At 40.0% G+C, this 13586-nt stretch overlaps 2 protein-coding genes across 7 annotated transcripts in view; one reads left to right on the top strand and one right to left on the bottom strand.

The window, feature by feature from the left end:
- Window positions 1–6294, top strand: part of LOC114154655 (multiple C2 and transmembrane domain-containing protein 1) — a 151086-nt gene extending 144792 nt beyond the window's left edge. For all 4 annotated transcript variants that reach the window (XM_028033956.1, XM_028033957.1, XM_028033955.1 and 1 more), the window contains one exon: window positions 1767–6294. In XM_028033956.1, the coding sequence (XP_027889757.1) occupies window positions 1767–1838 (72 nt within the window). In that variant the 3' untranslated portion in view covers window positions 1839–6294. The remainder of the gene's footprint in view (window positions 1–1766) is intronic.
- Window positions 6295–6763: 469 nt separating this feature from the next.
- slf1 (SMC5/6 complex localization factor 1) overlaps window positions 6764–13586 on the bottom strand; it is a 38739-nt gene continuing 31916 nt past the window's right edge. Inside the window, exons 18-20 of one of the 3 annotated variants that reach the window (XR_003597592.1) lie at window positions 11988–13378; window positions 11107–11317; window positions 8000–8130 (exon numbers count right to left, since the gene is read on the bottom strand). Coding sequence is in view for 1 of the 3 variants with exons in the window: in XM_028033959.1 (XP_027889760.1) it covers window positions 7631–8130 (500 nt within the window). In the remaining 2 variants the exon portion in view is untranslated. Of the gene's footprint in view, window positions 8131–11106; window positions 13379–13586 lie in introns of all 3 variants that reach the window. The other 2 variants (XR_003597591.1, XM_028033959.1) reach the window with 2 other exon arrangements.

Raw genomic sequence — 13586 nt, 5'->3', positions numbered from 1 at the left:
TGGAATGAAAGGCCTGTGCAAGTTAAGTTAGCTTTAATAAGCTGATGGGGTATACTTACATTTGTAGTACATGCAGTATTTGGTTTCAACATTATGCAGATTTCAACTGGCAATATATTCAGTGATTTTGTTTTTCTCTGTATTTCTATACACTTAAGAAGTCAAATACATTTTTTTTCCTCATTGACTTGTCTAACATTAAATTAGTCAAGGTTCTTAATGTTTTAGGGGAGTTAGAATTATCTAAATTATTTGCATTTGCTCAATTCCAGGATAAAAAAAGATTTAATTTTAAATAGGTTTCAGGTATTCTTCAAATATGGAGTTTACATGCATGTCCTTTATGTTTGTACAATGATCATTTAAGCTGAATGACTCTGGTCAAATGTTTTTGGGATCCTTACATGAACTTCTCACAATAGGTTGACGTTCTCTCAAAAGACCTGCTGTAACCGACTCAGGTTTTGACGTTTGCTTTACTCACACACACCTTTTCGGTTCCATGCACATATTTTTTGTTGGATGAGGTCAGGACTTTGATCACTCCTAAATTTGTAACTTAGTGGCTCTATGCTCAATGTCACTGTCTATTTAAATCCTAGCTTGTACCTTGAGATGCTGCTTCAGTAATTTTACATAATGTTCTTTCCTTGTAACGCCATTTTGTTTCTCAATGTACTCCAGTACCTACTACAGCAAAACAGTCCTGTGCCGTGATGCTGCTGAAAGTTGTGTTGGTGTTATTAGACTTGGAAATGTCCCTCTTTTTCCTCTTAATGCAACAATGGTACATATGACAAAATGTTTCAGTTTTAGTTTTATCAGTCCAAGAGACACATGTCCATAGAAAAAGGTCTTTGATCATGAATTAATTTGTAGACTAATCTGGCTTTTTATGTTGTTTTTGTTTCTTGGGAAGTTATGGCTTCCATTATAACCTCTCTCTCATTGTTCTGGTATTTTGCAAATCAAAATAATTTTGGTTACCCTAATTGCCATGAAACAGGAAAAGTTTAATTTGATTTAGCTTGTTTTGTTTTTGTTTTTTTTATAACTATATATTCACTACACAGCCTGTTATAGTCAGAGAAAAAGCTTAAAGGCCAAAACCACAGAATCCTTCATGTTTACATAAGCCTTCAAGGCAGAATTGAAGGTCAAGCCTTTGGAAGCCTGCATGGAAAAGGGAACATAAACAGATATTTTTAGAGGAATGAAAACTCTCATTAATTGGCTGTTTAACTGCGTTGGTGCAGCCATAAAGATGACGTGGATGTTTATTTGCACATTGTGCAATAAATAGTTCAAACATCTTAAAAAAATCCCTTTGGGATCAGGTCAGAACATGGGGTTATTGATAGTTAATATTCTAATCTGTAAGGTATTGTTAGTAACATTTTATAGAGCATCCTTTCTCGTTTCTCTGCTGGGATGACTGCTGGCTGTCCAATCTGTCCCACGGGACCTCGCCCTGTTCTTTGTTTGTCTGTCTGATCCCCTCCTGTAGGCCACTGCTGCACATCTGTGTGTGTTTTTGTTGCATGAGCATATGTGGACCTTTTGCAACAACAGTGCTCCCCTTCAGTGCTTTTGAAGCGCGTACATGTCTGCATCTGTGCGTACGCGTTGTAATCAGTGTGTAATCCCTTCCCCGAGGCCGCCGTTCCACACAGCTGGACCGGAGCCTCTGGAGGGCCTCTGTGCTGTTCAAGCATCCTTTGCTCTCTCCACCTGACCGACTGGTGTGTGTATGTGTGTTTTAACAGGTGCAGTACCAACAGCTGAAACTGGATCCCAATCCCAGTCCAAATAAAAGGAAGAAAAACAACCCCGGGTAGATCACTGCATCCGCCCACGGACTCCTCTCTCCTTCATTTCTTTTCCTGCTGGTTGGATGCTGGACGCTGAGAAGCAAAGCCTGGGCTGAACCATCCTTCTTCTATTTATATCCTGCTTTATTTTGTTAAACTTCATTTCTCCTGTCAGTAGGCTTTACACTTTCTCTAAATATAATTTTATATGAGCATCGACTTCAAGAAACCTTTAACTCATTATTATTATTATTATTATTGTATTGTACACATTATATATTGAGTCCTTTTTATATCAGCCATCTGAGCTGCTGTGTCCTTCCCTCTGGGAGTGTGTGTGCTTGCCACAGTAGTCAAACAGGTTACCGTTAAATTATTTGTAGATAATTGATACTATTTAGATTTACATAAATATAAATCCAGGCCTTAAACGATCATTCTCGACATTTCTTTAGCTTGTACTATATAGCTTTGAAACACTTTTGGTGAAATGTTTCTATTTTCTAATTGTTTTTTATACTATTACATCCTTATTTTTGATCTCCTCTTGAATGTTTTGATGATTTAATGTTTTGCTGGCAGTAATTTGTGTTGTTGCTATCTAAATTAGCAGGCAGATTTCGTCTGTAGGCTCCAGACATGTTTCTTTACAAACAAGCGCATCTCGGTAAATTAAAATATTATTAAAACGCTGGCTCTACCGAGAACCCTGAGAGCCACCATGCACAGATGTATCCAGGAAATGGTCACCCTGTGTGTTAAGCCACTCCAGAACCAGAGACAATGTCAGAAGCGTCTTACCTTGATGAAGAAATCAAAGGACTGGACTGTTGCTGAGTGTGGGCTGCAGATCTCTTCTTAGATGGGGGCACATTAGATGGGTTTTACATTTTAGATTGACACCAAACCTCTTAAGTCTGGTTTTTATTTTCCAGCAGGACTCGGTAACAGCCTACACTGCCAAAAGTACCAATATCTGCTTTAATAACCACGATATCACTGTGCTCGATTGGTCAGCAAATTCGCCGGGCCCCTTAGACAATCTAAGAAGAGACTCCAGATCCAACAGTTGAAGCTGAAGGGTCGCTATTACAGTATCAAAAAAAAAAACTTTTGTAATTAGTCTTCTATAATTTTTTAAACCAAACCAAGAAATATTTTACTGTAGGTAATGAACTTGGAACAATTTGCCCTTTGGAGCCAAAAATACTGCAATAAAATAACACAAGTTTTAACAACATAATATTCTAATTTATCAAGATGCAATTGTGAAAACAAATCTGGACCAACAGGCCGTGAGTTCCTTTTTTAGTCACTAAACCAATGAGTAGGAACAAGTTTGATCATTTGGCGCATTGGATCTCTAGAAAGTGTGCAGTTTAACCCTGTCAGCGTCATCAGTCAGTCAGTACGACACCTTCTCAGTGAGGAGGCGCTGCAGACTGGGCCTGCTGTCGCTGTGCTTATATAGATGTCACCCGGTCTATGCAGAGTGTCATCGAGCAGGCAGGCCTTTAGGCAGGCACAGCCCTAATCTTGTTTGAAAGGCCGGTCTCTTTCCCTCTCATCTCCCTGTGTGTTTGCCTTGGCGGCCACACATGAAAGCGCTTACACACGAGGCGCACTTCTACAGCACGGGCACGCACGCCGACACAAAGAGCCCCAGCCTCTCTTTCTCCCTCTCAGGAGGGAAGAGAGAAAGAAGGCATCTCTGGTAGGAAGTCTTGCACACTGTAACTACTTGCTCGCAGATAAAACAACAGAGTGTCATATTTGAGCAGGAACAGTTTCTCCCTCTCAACCAAGCACACACACACGCCCACGCCCGCCACGCAAACACACAAGCAGACATGCAAACATGCTCTCTATGATGCTGCGCCCCGGGCTGGCCGCCCTCTCCATCTGCCCCACCTCCTGTGCCCACAGCTCAACTTTGATCAGCCCTTCCAGAGACACGGGCGCGTATGTGCGCCCTGTGTATTTACAGAGGAGTGTTTGCATATACACGTTTATGCAATCAAAGATTCTCCCAGCGTCAGTGTGTGGTACAGTTGCATCTCCCCTCCAGCTCTAGACTGACACTCAGATTCGATGGGGTGCGCGTGTGTGTGTGTGTGTGTGTGTGTGTCTGGGTGTGTGCTGCAGCAGAGGCACCAGCTGTTTTTCGGTGTTGACTTTGTGGAGATGCTTGATGAGCAGTAAGTCATTGTGTGACAAGACAAGGCTCTGAGGGGACTTAGGCCTGAGATGTCAGGGATGGAGGAATATTTGTGTGTGTGTGTCGGCGTGTGTGTGCATGTGTTTTATCCTATTTCAAAACACACTTCCCGTCATGCTTTCCCCGTTTGCTCTCTCTGCGGTTTCCTCATTCGTCAGTAAGCAGGGTTGCGACCCTGTCTGAAGGGATGGTCTCTTGGGCTTCTTGTAGAGCTTCTCTTGAAAGATCACAGCACAAGCTATGTTTGAGGAGGTCCTGTCTCATCCTATTGATCCCTGCCTCCATTTCCCACTGCCTCCACTTCTTTGTCTGACTGTCTTTAAGTCTGTAAAACCCCGGCTCACTGCATCTAGTGTCGTCTTCTCCCCTCATCTGTCTGTCTCTGTGCCGCCGCCTTCCACCTTTTGAAGCTCCGCTCTACTTCATAAGTTTGTTTCCATTCTCCGATAAATGATTTTATCGTCTGATCCATTTGGGAAGCAGTAATAAACTTTTCTTTGCCACAAACTTGTTACTCGAGGGGATGGCGTTTTTGTTTTGCCCGATGAACTGCTTGAATACGTGACACTTGTTTTTACTGCAACAGCGCCTGTACCATTTGTTGACACCCCTAGTACTGAGTATAAAAAGCCTTAATTTCTTTTATCGCAACAGGATAATCTCACACAGGAAAAAAAAAATCTTTAGTGGGGAAAATGCTATATTAAGAAATCAGTACCTTCTCTAACAGTTCCTAGTAAATAGATGTACCTAAACCATTTTTAAAACATATGCTTATAAGTTTTAAATTGATCAGAGATGATAAGAAACCCTACTTAGTAATTGATCACTTGCTGTTTTCTGGGGCATAAATATGACTTGTCGTATTTTGTCAACTCTACAAAAACAGAAAAATCAAGACGACATGCCTTTTATGTAAGACGGATATAAGTTGATCTCCACAAGGTAGAAGTTTAAAATGTAGACCAATTGAATGGTTTTATTTTCCATGCTTGTCTGTTTGCAGAAATCAGGAGTTACCTGAGAAATCAACACTAAAAAATTCAATACGTAGCTTCTTTTTAAAAAAAGAAACAAATAAAAAACAACATGGTGATAAATGAACCACTGTATGTCTCCAGGTCCATTTTCAGACTTCAGTAATTTTTCAGGATGAAAAATACATTCTCAGAAGTTTTAATTACTTTTTCTTGGAGAATGTATAAGAAAAACATGATCACCCATTTAAATGTTTAGTGCTTTAGTACCCAGCCGCATAACCCAATAATATTACAAGCTAGCACAGATAGAAAAGCTGAGTTAAGTTCGTATGCAATTATTTAGATCGTAGTTTTCATTATTAATGCCTCCCATGACTGACAGACCTTTAATTATTGTCACAACCCGTTTGGTTTCTTAATAAATTATGCTCACATCAACCTGTAGCCATTAAATTCTTTTACAGTCGTTTCTCCAGTTTTGTAGTTTTCATTTGCTGCTTTAATGTGTTGTCCTGTTTCTTAAGTATTTGTACCAGTGTTGCCAATTACTTTGCCATTTGTGAGTTTACAAAAATTATTTCTTAGCCCCACTAAATAAATAAAAGTAATCAAATTTAAGGTTGGATTTTTAAAAATATTTGCACTGTTAGATAATGATGTTGCTGCAATAGAAAAAAGAAAATAAATCTGGCTTTTTTCAAATCTTCACTTGGGGTATCAACTAATTTGTTCGCGACTGTGCGTTGCAGATTTGTGAGTGTTGTGCGGTAATGCATCCAAATGTCCCTTTTTGTTTAGTTTAAGGTTTTGGCTGCGTTGACCAGCAAACCAAAGTGTGATTTTTGTATCATGTAGAGAGAAAATGTATAAGAAGAATGTATTGGGCTGATAGCTGTCAAAGAAAGAGAAGCACTTTTATTTGAATGAGACTATTTATTTTTTAAAGAATACTGTACATAGCTAACTGATTAATGTATGGTTGTATTTTATACAGTATGCCTGTCGATGTTCTGGTAATAATACTGTAAAGTAGGTGTATTGCCTGCCTTGATTTATTTTTATTTTTTTAAATATTTGTCTTGTCTGCCTGCAAAATCTTCTGCTTGTGACATCATCTCTGTGTGTCTCTTTACAACCAACAAGATTTACAGACATGACAGCTGGAAGGAAGGGCATAATATGTTGTATACCTCTAATTTAAGTAATGATAATCATCTGATAAATGTGGCTTATTTTGGGTCAAAAATAGTGAAACAAAAACTTTCAATTAAATATTTTTTAGCAACTTCCCTTTGTGTGGATATTATTGACACACTTCTGGCTTGATTTGCCTTCCTCCCATTTCAACAGCAAATACTGTGATGCAATTTAAAAAAAATACATAATTGGGCATAGAGAAAACCCTAATCCTAACTTTTTTTCAAAATAAAACGTACTTTAAGGATACAAAGTTGAATTTTGCATATGTCCCATTTAACAGGTAGATGGATGCAATTATCCGACATTGGGATAGAAAAATAACTCTGGGAACTACAAATATATTTACTTTCCCATAATGTGGGGCTGGAAAATACTTAAAATGTATGCATAGGTTTCGAGCACCAGAACAACTTTGCCAACTTCTTTGCAGTGGCACTCTAATAAAGAAAATCCACTTGTGGAGCCGTCACTTTGTTCTTTTTTAGCAGAGTTTATGGCTACACCTAAGCTATTTTATGAGACCTAGAATGAGGACAGAGAGAAAAAAAAAATCATAAAATATATATGCACCGTTTATTTATGCCGGTGCTTTAAAGTTTCTCACTTTTTCTCATCTCATTTTTACTGTCTGACATGAATAAAGTAAAAAAGATATATACTTTACAGAGCTAACGCAGTATCAAAAAGAGAGATAGCATAAATGAAAACATCTGATCTGTAAACTATCTTAAATAAAGATTCCAGACAACTTTAAGGAGGTTCGTTCTTCACAGTCACATTTACATAAGGCCGTCATTTTTAGGTCTTAGTACCAACACCCATCTGCCAGGCGCTGCTTTCTGGAACAAGCTCAGCAAATTGTTTAAATAAGGGGATTTCCACACAGCAGGAGGAGCACATTAAAAGGTATTACATGTTTTCACATAGTTGTTTTCTCATTTTGGTTCTATTAATAACCGAGTAACAGTAGCTGATGAAGAAGCTTGTTAAAACCAAACATCTTTAATTTTTATTGAAATTTTCTTAAATATTTAAGGTTTTTAATGACTGAGTTCCAATTGGAACGTTTTTTTTGCACTTTATACAGTTCTTAAAAAAATCTGTATGACAAAACAGATTTATTAAAAACAGGGAAAGTAGCAAGTTAAAAGTGAAACTGGAGGTGGAAATGTTAGTGTTCATATGAGGCTGGAAATATTCAAAAATAAATACTTTTACATTCACAAAATGTTTGAAAAATATATGTCAAGTCAAATAACCTGACAAAACACAGACTATAATTTTTTAAAGCAAGTTATCAGTGTAGAAATGACAGTATACTGATATGCACAAACCATTTCCAGTGGATATGGGGGATTGCATCATTATGGAAAACCCTCAATGACATGATGTGCAATTTTTTCCACCCTATCAATCTTTTCTTACAAATCAGCAACTAGTGCCTTGCCACGAGCCTGTAGGTTCTTCAGTGTTTCCATCAGGAAAACCGTGTTTTCTCCTCTGCATTCCTTGGCAGCCGCAGACACCTGTTCTTTGTGCTCTCCTCGACTGAGCCTCAACAATGTCTCCATGTCTTCCGCCAGCCTCACTGCCCGCTGATCTGTCCAGTCCGAAGTGACTTTCTGAAGGGAGTGTTTCTCCAACGCAGCGACTAGCTTGTAGACCAGGGTCTGGGGTCTGTTCCCCGACTGTGTGAGGCCAGGCAGACCCCTTTCCAACTGGTAGGAGAAAATGAGATGGCCCAGCAGACTAGATCCAGCCTCGAGGAGAGGAAGGTTCAAAACCTCAGTTTTGTCTTTGTTCGTGCGGACTGAATCTCTGACCTGAGCGCTGCGGAGGAGCTCCTCCCTCTGACTCGGTACAGAGACCAGATCCAGTGGAGTCTGTCCGTCTCTGTCGGTCTGCTGGAGAAGAACCGAGCCTGAGGGAGACAGAGACATCCAGGGTAAGATCAGACAGTGCTAAGACCAGGCTTCAAACAATGTGACAGGATACACCGACAGTCCCACGGTGGGCCTGTTTTATAGAAACACTAGAAAGATAAATTAATCTGAAGCTAATGCTTGAAAGTAAGAAGAACAGAGTGTTTTGTTGGGTGATATGCTTTATAAAGCACCACATTATTAATATGGTGCAAAGAAGAAAGAAACTTCAGGACGACTATTTAATTTGTAAGTACATTATATACATAAAATAACAGCTTTGGAAAAGTATAACTTACAAGATTTGCATATTTTTAAAAAAGAATAAATAAAAAACACCATCTTAAAACGTATAAAGTCCCGGTAAATTAAGTTTGTGGTTCCGACGTGACAAAATATGAAAACGTTGAAGGGATATAAATACCTTTGCAAGTAAAAAGGCTGTAAGAAACATCAAAGCGCAAAGCATTAAAGAAATATTGGTAGGTCATTTAAGGTAAGCCACGGCACAGCGCCCAAATTTCAAAATTTCAAAGTCGCGCACTGACCTTAAACGTGGAGGTTAATGATTCCAATGTTAGCAGCAAGTTTAAGCCTCGGTGATAACAGACGAAACAGATTTGCAGCCAAGTTACCTTAGTCTGCGGCATCATTATCAAATAAGGCGGAAGAGACACGACACGGGTCAGCGGCAGGACAAGGTAACAGGAATGGGTGGCACGCACAAATACATTCGCTCCGTGAGACAAACTCGCGCTCTCATCCAAACGCAGAGTGTGAGAAGTGGAAGGCTTAAATGAACAGCTGTTTTCCCACTGGCCCTCAGCGCCAGACGGGCCTATTAGCTCACTTCAGCGCTAACTTCAGCTGACACTTCGCCTTAGCTCGGTGACTGGCAGGTCACTTTGTGTTTGTGTTAAAGGCGCAGAGGGTTAGTGACCTGACGGAGGCTCAGCTTTTCTCTCTTTTTTTTTTTTTTTGATGCACTGCTGTAAGTGTCGACGCAGACACAAGGAGCCGCCGAGTCGCAGTGGACCTCGAGTTCGACGTCGGAAAAATGTGCCTTGTTGGAAATTTAACGAGGAAGTCAACAGCGCTGGCAAAGTTCTCCATTAATACAGTAAAAATAAGTGTAAAAATAAACACTTAATGTATGGCTTTAATTGTATACCATTCAAAACGTCTCCACCGACCTTGACTTTCCCCTTCCGGCGCTGCTGCGATGCATTCAGCTTGCGGTGACAGTCGGTGCTGAATGCAACACTTTCTGCTCTCCCTCACAAAGCAAGCAAAGTTCTGATGCTGACATTTACCACCTTGTTTCTCTGCTCTCTATTCAGGCTGAAAGCCATTTTCCAGCGTCAGACAGGCCCGCGCACATTTAGTCTACAGAGCGGGTCGAGTTGGGAGTGAGCCCTTTGTTTGCTTTCAGATAGACCCATTTCTATAGCAAACTGCTTTTGATGGCACTTGACTGTTCAACCTTGGCGATGCTACTACCACTTATGAGCAGGTTTACGGCTCTGTGGAGGCTCCGTATGACACGCTCACAGCTGAAGGGCTGCTTGATTACACTGCTGGCACTTATTTGCAGTTTGACAGACACTGTGGGGTTGGAGGAAGTGTGAAACTAGAAAGAAGGGATGATTGTTTGTTATAACAAAAGGATAAACCATACATACTGGGCCTTCTTGCTGGCATTTTGATAAAAAAATATTTGTAAAACTAACAAAATAACTCAGAATTCTTAACATCTTGTTCAGCTGGTCAAAACTTTGACAATCTGGTCAACAGCGAACGCCCTAAACTCATTTTCTGTATGTTACCCCTGGAGAATGTACACACTTAACTTTGTCATTTGTAAATGCTTCCAATGTACAAATTCTACTATCTACTGAAATCGGTTGCGTATCGGTTTTACTCCTCCGCCAGTTTGATGAAACACCCCAAGGCAGTTCCTTGATATACCTGGAAAACGTTGCTAAACTACAAACGTAGGAAATGGAAACCATCCAGCAAAGTGATGTTTTTTTACGGCCTGAATGAACGGCTGACAGGTCTTCATAGAATATACAGGTGTTGTTTCAACATCTATTCACACATTTTGTTCTTATTGTTAAACAGCTACAACAGAAAGGTTTTCTTCAGCACGGTGGTTCTTAAACCGTTGAGGTTGTACCCACCAACAGAAACAAGTTTAATTTTTTTCCCCCTCAGCTTCTTTTGTGTCAAAAAGAAAGTAACTGTTTTGCTGATTTCCATTTCTGATTGTCTTCTAAAAATAAAGTAGAAACAGTTCTTTTCATAAAACAATAAAAGTTTAAACAGTTTTACTAGTTAAACAAAATAACTAAATGTATGATCACTTAAGATCTATGATTTCTAAAACCCAGTTTTTTGTGCATACTATTAGATTTATTTTTTACCATCCTAGATCTCTCACCAACTCATAAAATGTTTCCTGTATTCCATTATATGATTTTAGCTGTTCAAAACAGACTAATGTAGAAAATTAATGAGTGAGAACGGAAATAACTATTTAAATTACACTAAATCCGTATATACTTGAAACAACGATAGTAATTATGTAAAATATGAGTTTCTGTTTCTTTTACGTCGTCACTTTTTAGTTTTAATAATTTTTTTTTGTACCATGACTCTGTTTTTGTTCGAGGTCGTTTTAAAACAAGCATGGATACAAACAAATATGTTAAATTTTTAAAACAACAAGTAAAATGATTGCAATTCACTTTTGCACAGAAGCCCAAGAAATCAACAAAGCACAATATTTTATAGCTGCATTGACTTAATGGAGACAAATGTCAAGTTATGTTTACTACACAAAAATAACAAATCTCTGCTTTTTACTGGCAAGTATCCGTCTTCGTCTCTTTTTATGTCTCTTGCGTGTTTGCAACATTTATGCAGCGTGAAACAGCAACGCAGCGTCATCATTACTCAGGAGGATGCTGTACCTGTGCCTTTTCATGTGAGACGGCACTTTTGACTCCAAATTGATTGAAGGCATAAACTCCTCCCGCGGTACTCTGCATAGCTGTTGCCGGGAAACACTTTACTTGTCAGAACCCGTCATGAGTGGACCTCCAGCAGTTACCGCCAACCTCTGTTACTGCCATGACCTCTGAGAGGTTACTAATAGGTTACCGTCATGCAGGAAATGTGAATCTGTAAAATTACATATATTTAAAAGTAATCATAAAAAATTTTATACCAGTAAGGTTGCCTTCAACATTCCTCCCACACATTGAGAACCACAGGGTTATTGTGATTTATAGGGTTTAGTAATGGTCAACACAGCATACGATGTTAAACTGGCAATCATTTGGTCCTTGTTTTAAATTAGTTGAAATCTGCTTTAAATAACAAATTCTTGGATGGATGTCGCCTCTGCCAGTAATAAAAATAATTGATGGCTGCTCAAGCTAAGAGGTTTAATTCTCTTAATAGTTCTTAAAGAAGACCTGGTATCAGAAGGTCGGTGCTTCACAAAAATCAGAAATGAGATCGGAAATGGGCACCAAATTTCTGATTGGTACATTTCGGCTCTTAAGATTATTTGTGAGAGCTCCCAACAGAAGGTAAGTGCTTGTCTACCTTTTAGTCTTTCAAATCTGAATGGGCAAAAAACCAATCAGCATAAATTGTGGCATTAATCTACATAAACATTTACATAAGCGTGGATATTTTAAATACAAGGGTCAGTGGTTGGGGGCAGCAGTCAAGGACGTGAGAGTGCAAATTTGATCAAAGTGGCCACAAGAGAAAGGCAGAGGTTAGGGAGTGATGTGAGAGTGTGAGAGGGAGAGTGAGGTTGTTCACAGCGGGACATAATCACCAGGTTTCTGTAACAAGCTGTCTTCAGCATCAGCAGGAGTCGGTGTCGATACTGCTCTCAATCAGGAGGAGTGGCTGTGTGACGTTAACTAAAACATTACGCACTATGGGAGGATCCACTAAAATGTAGATTTCCTCCAAACAAAACTCCAAAAAAAAACTGGATTAATCACAGTACTTGGTGGACAAACTCTGCTCTAAACCTGCTTTTGAAAAGAGATCTCACAGGGAGCAACATTACCGTTTAACTTTTTACACTTTTTATTTTAATCAATACGTCTTGCACCAAAAGTTACCTCTTGGTGTGTCCCGGTGAAAATCACAGGTGACAGAAAATCAGAAATAACGATACGCTGCTCCGGTGTTATTAGTTTTACTGTCTGCCATGTCTCCAGAACAGCTCTGTTTTCTTTGCAGCAGATCCAGGAGATAAAGAAATGCAACCCGGTTTCCCAGAGTTCCCCCCGCCGTCGTCATGTCAAACCCAGTTGACAGACAGGCTCCAATCAGAGGTCTGACACTGGAGCGCGAAGGAGGGGTGGGAAGGCGTCCCTGCAGCACGGCCCTGGGCTCGGTTTGTAAGGCTCTTTGTAGAATCTGTCTGCCTGAAAGCTAACTGGATAGCTCCAACCACAATTTGTGTTATTTGCCTTCATGCTGGTTCTTTATTTTCTCTTTTTATTCTTTTAAATATCAACTTGCTTTCTTGTTGTGGCTTATTACAGAAAACAGAAATCACAGACTCATAAGCTTCAGGGAATGTAACTCCAACTATATGCTAATGGAGCAAACATCGTACTTAAGCATAACTATAGATTAGATCATTTGACTTAGTTATAAATGTATACATAGTGCTATATGCCTGAGGAAGTGTATTTGGTGCAAGAATGGTGACTGTAGTGAATCCAGGTATTGGTGCTGGGTGTCAGAAATGCTCCAGCGGTGATAAATATAACACCTGAGGGAGTACATGAGAGCATAGGGTAATTACACCGTCCTTTAAGTGTGTGTGCATGAATGTGATGAAAAATACCCTAAGTTGTGAAGCTACAGCAGTGAGAGGAAGAATTCACATGCTGAGAAAAAGCCACTGGCTGATGCAGCCGCCAGATGCAGCCTGGCGGCCACACACACACATTTACATACAGAGCACGAAGCCCTTTGGCCTTTAGAGGGCAGGCGAAGACAAGAAATATAAAAGTGAGAGTGGAGGAAGGGGGAAATTTGAAGAAGGAGGTAGAGAGGGAGGGAATGAAAGAAAGAAAGATGCAGTACTCCTTCCCTCCCTCCCCCAGTCTTTCTGGTCTGAGTCTGGGGGTAAGGCAGACAAGCTGGGATGCAGGCAGTTCCACTGCATGGTAAACACCCCCAACGCTACCCCCACCTCACTGCCTGGAAGAAAAAAGAAAAAAAAAAGAAAGACATATTCAGGGTGAGTGTCTGAACTGCAGCCAGGGGCACGGCAGCACACATCCACAGGGTGCTGCTAGCTAGCAACTAGAAATTCACAGCGAAAACAACAACTGAATGACGTACCAAAGAGAGGAATCAGACTCAGGAAGACGTACAACCAGCCAGACATCACCAGAAGCAGGCTAAA

Source organism: Xiphophorus couchianus, chromosome 12, assembly GCF_001444195.1.
Source record: "Xiphophorus couchianus chromosome 12, X_couchianus-1.0, whole genome shotgun sequence".
Taxonomy (NCBI): domain Eukaryota; kingdom Metazoa; phylum Chordata; class Actinopteri; order Cyprinodontiformes; family Poeciliidae; genus Xiphophorus; species Xiphophorus couchianus.
Note: the sequence above shows the minus strand (reverse complement) of the source record. Positions and strands in the feature narration are given on the sequence as shown.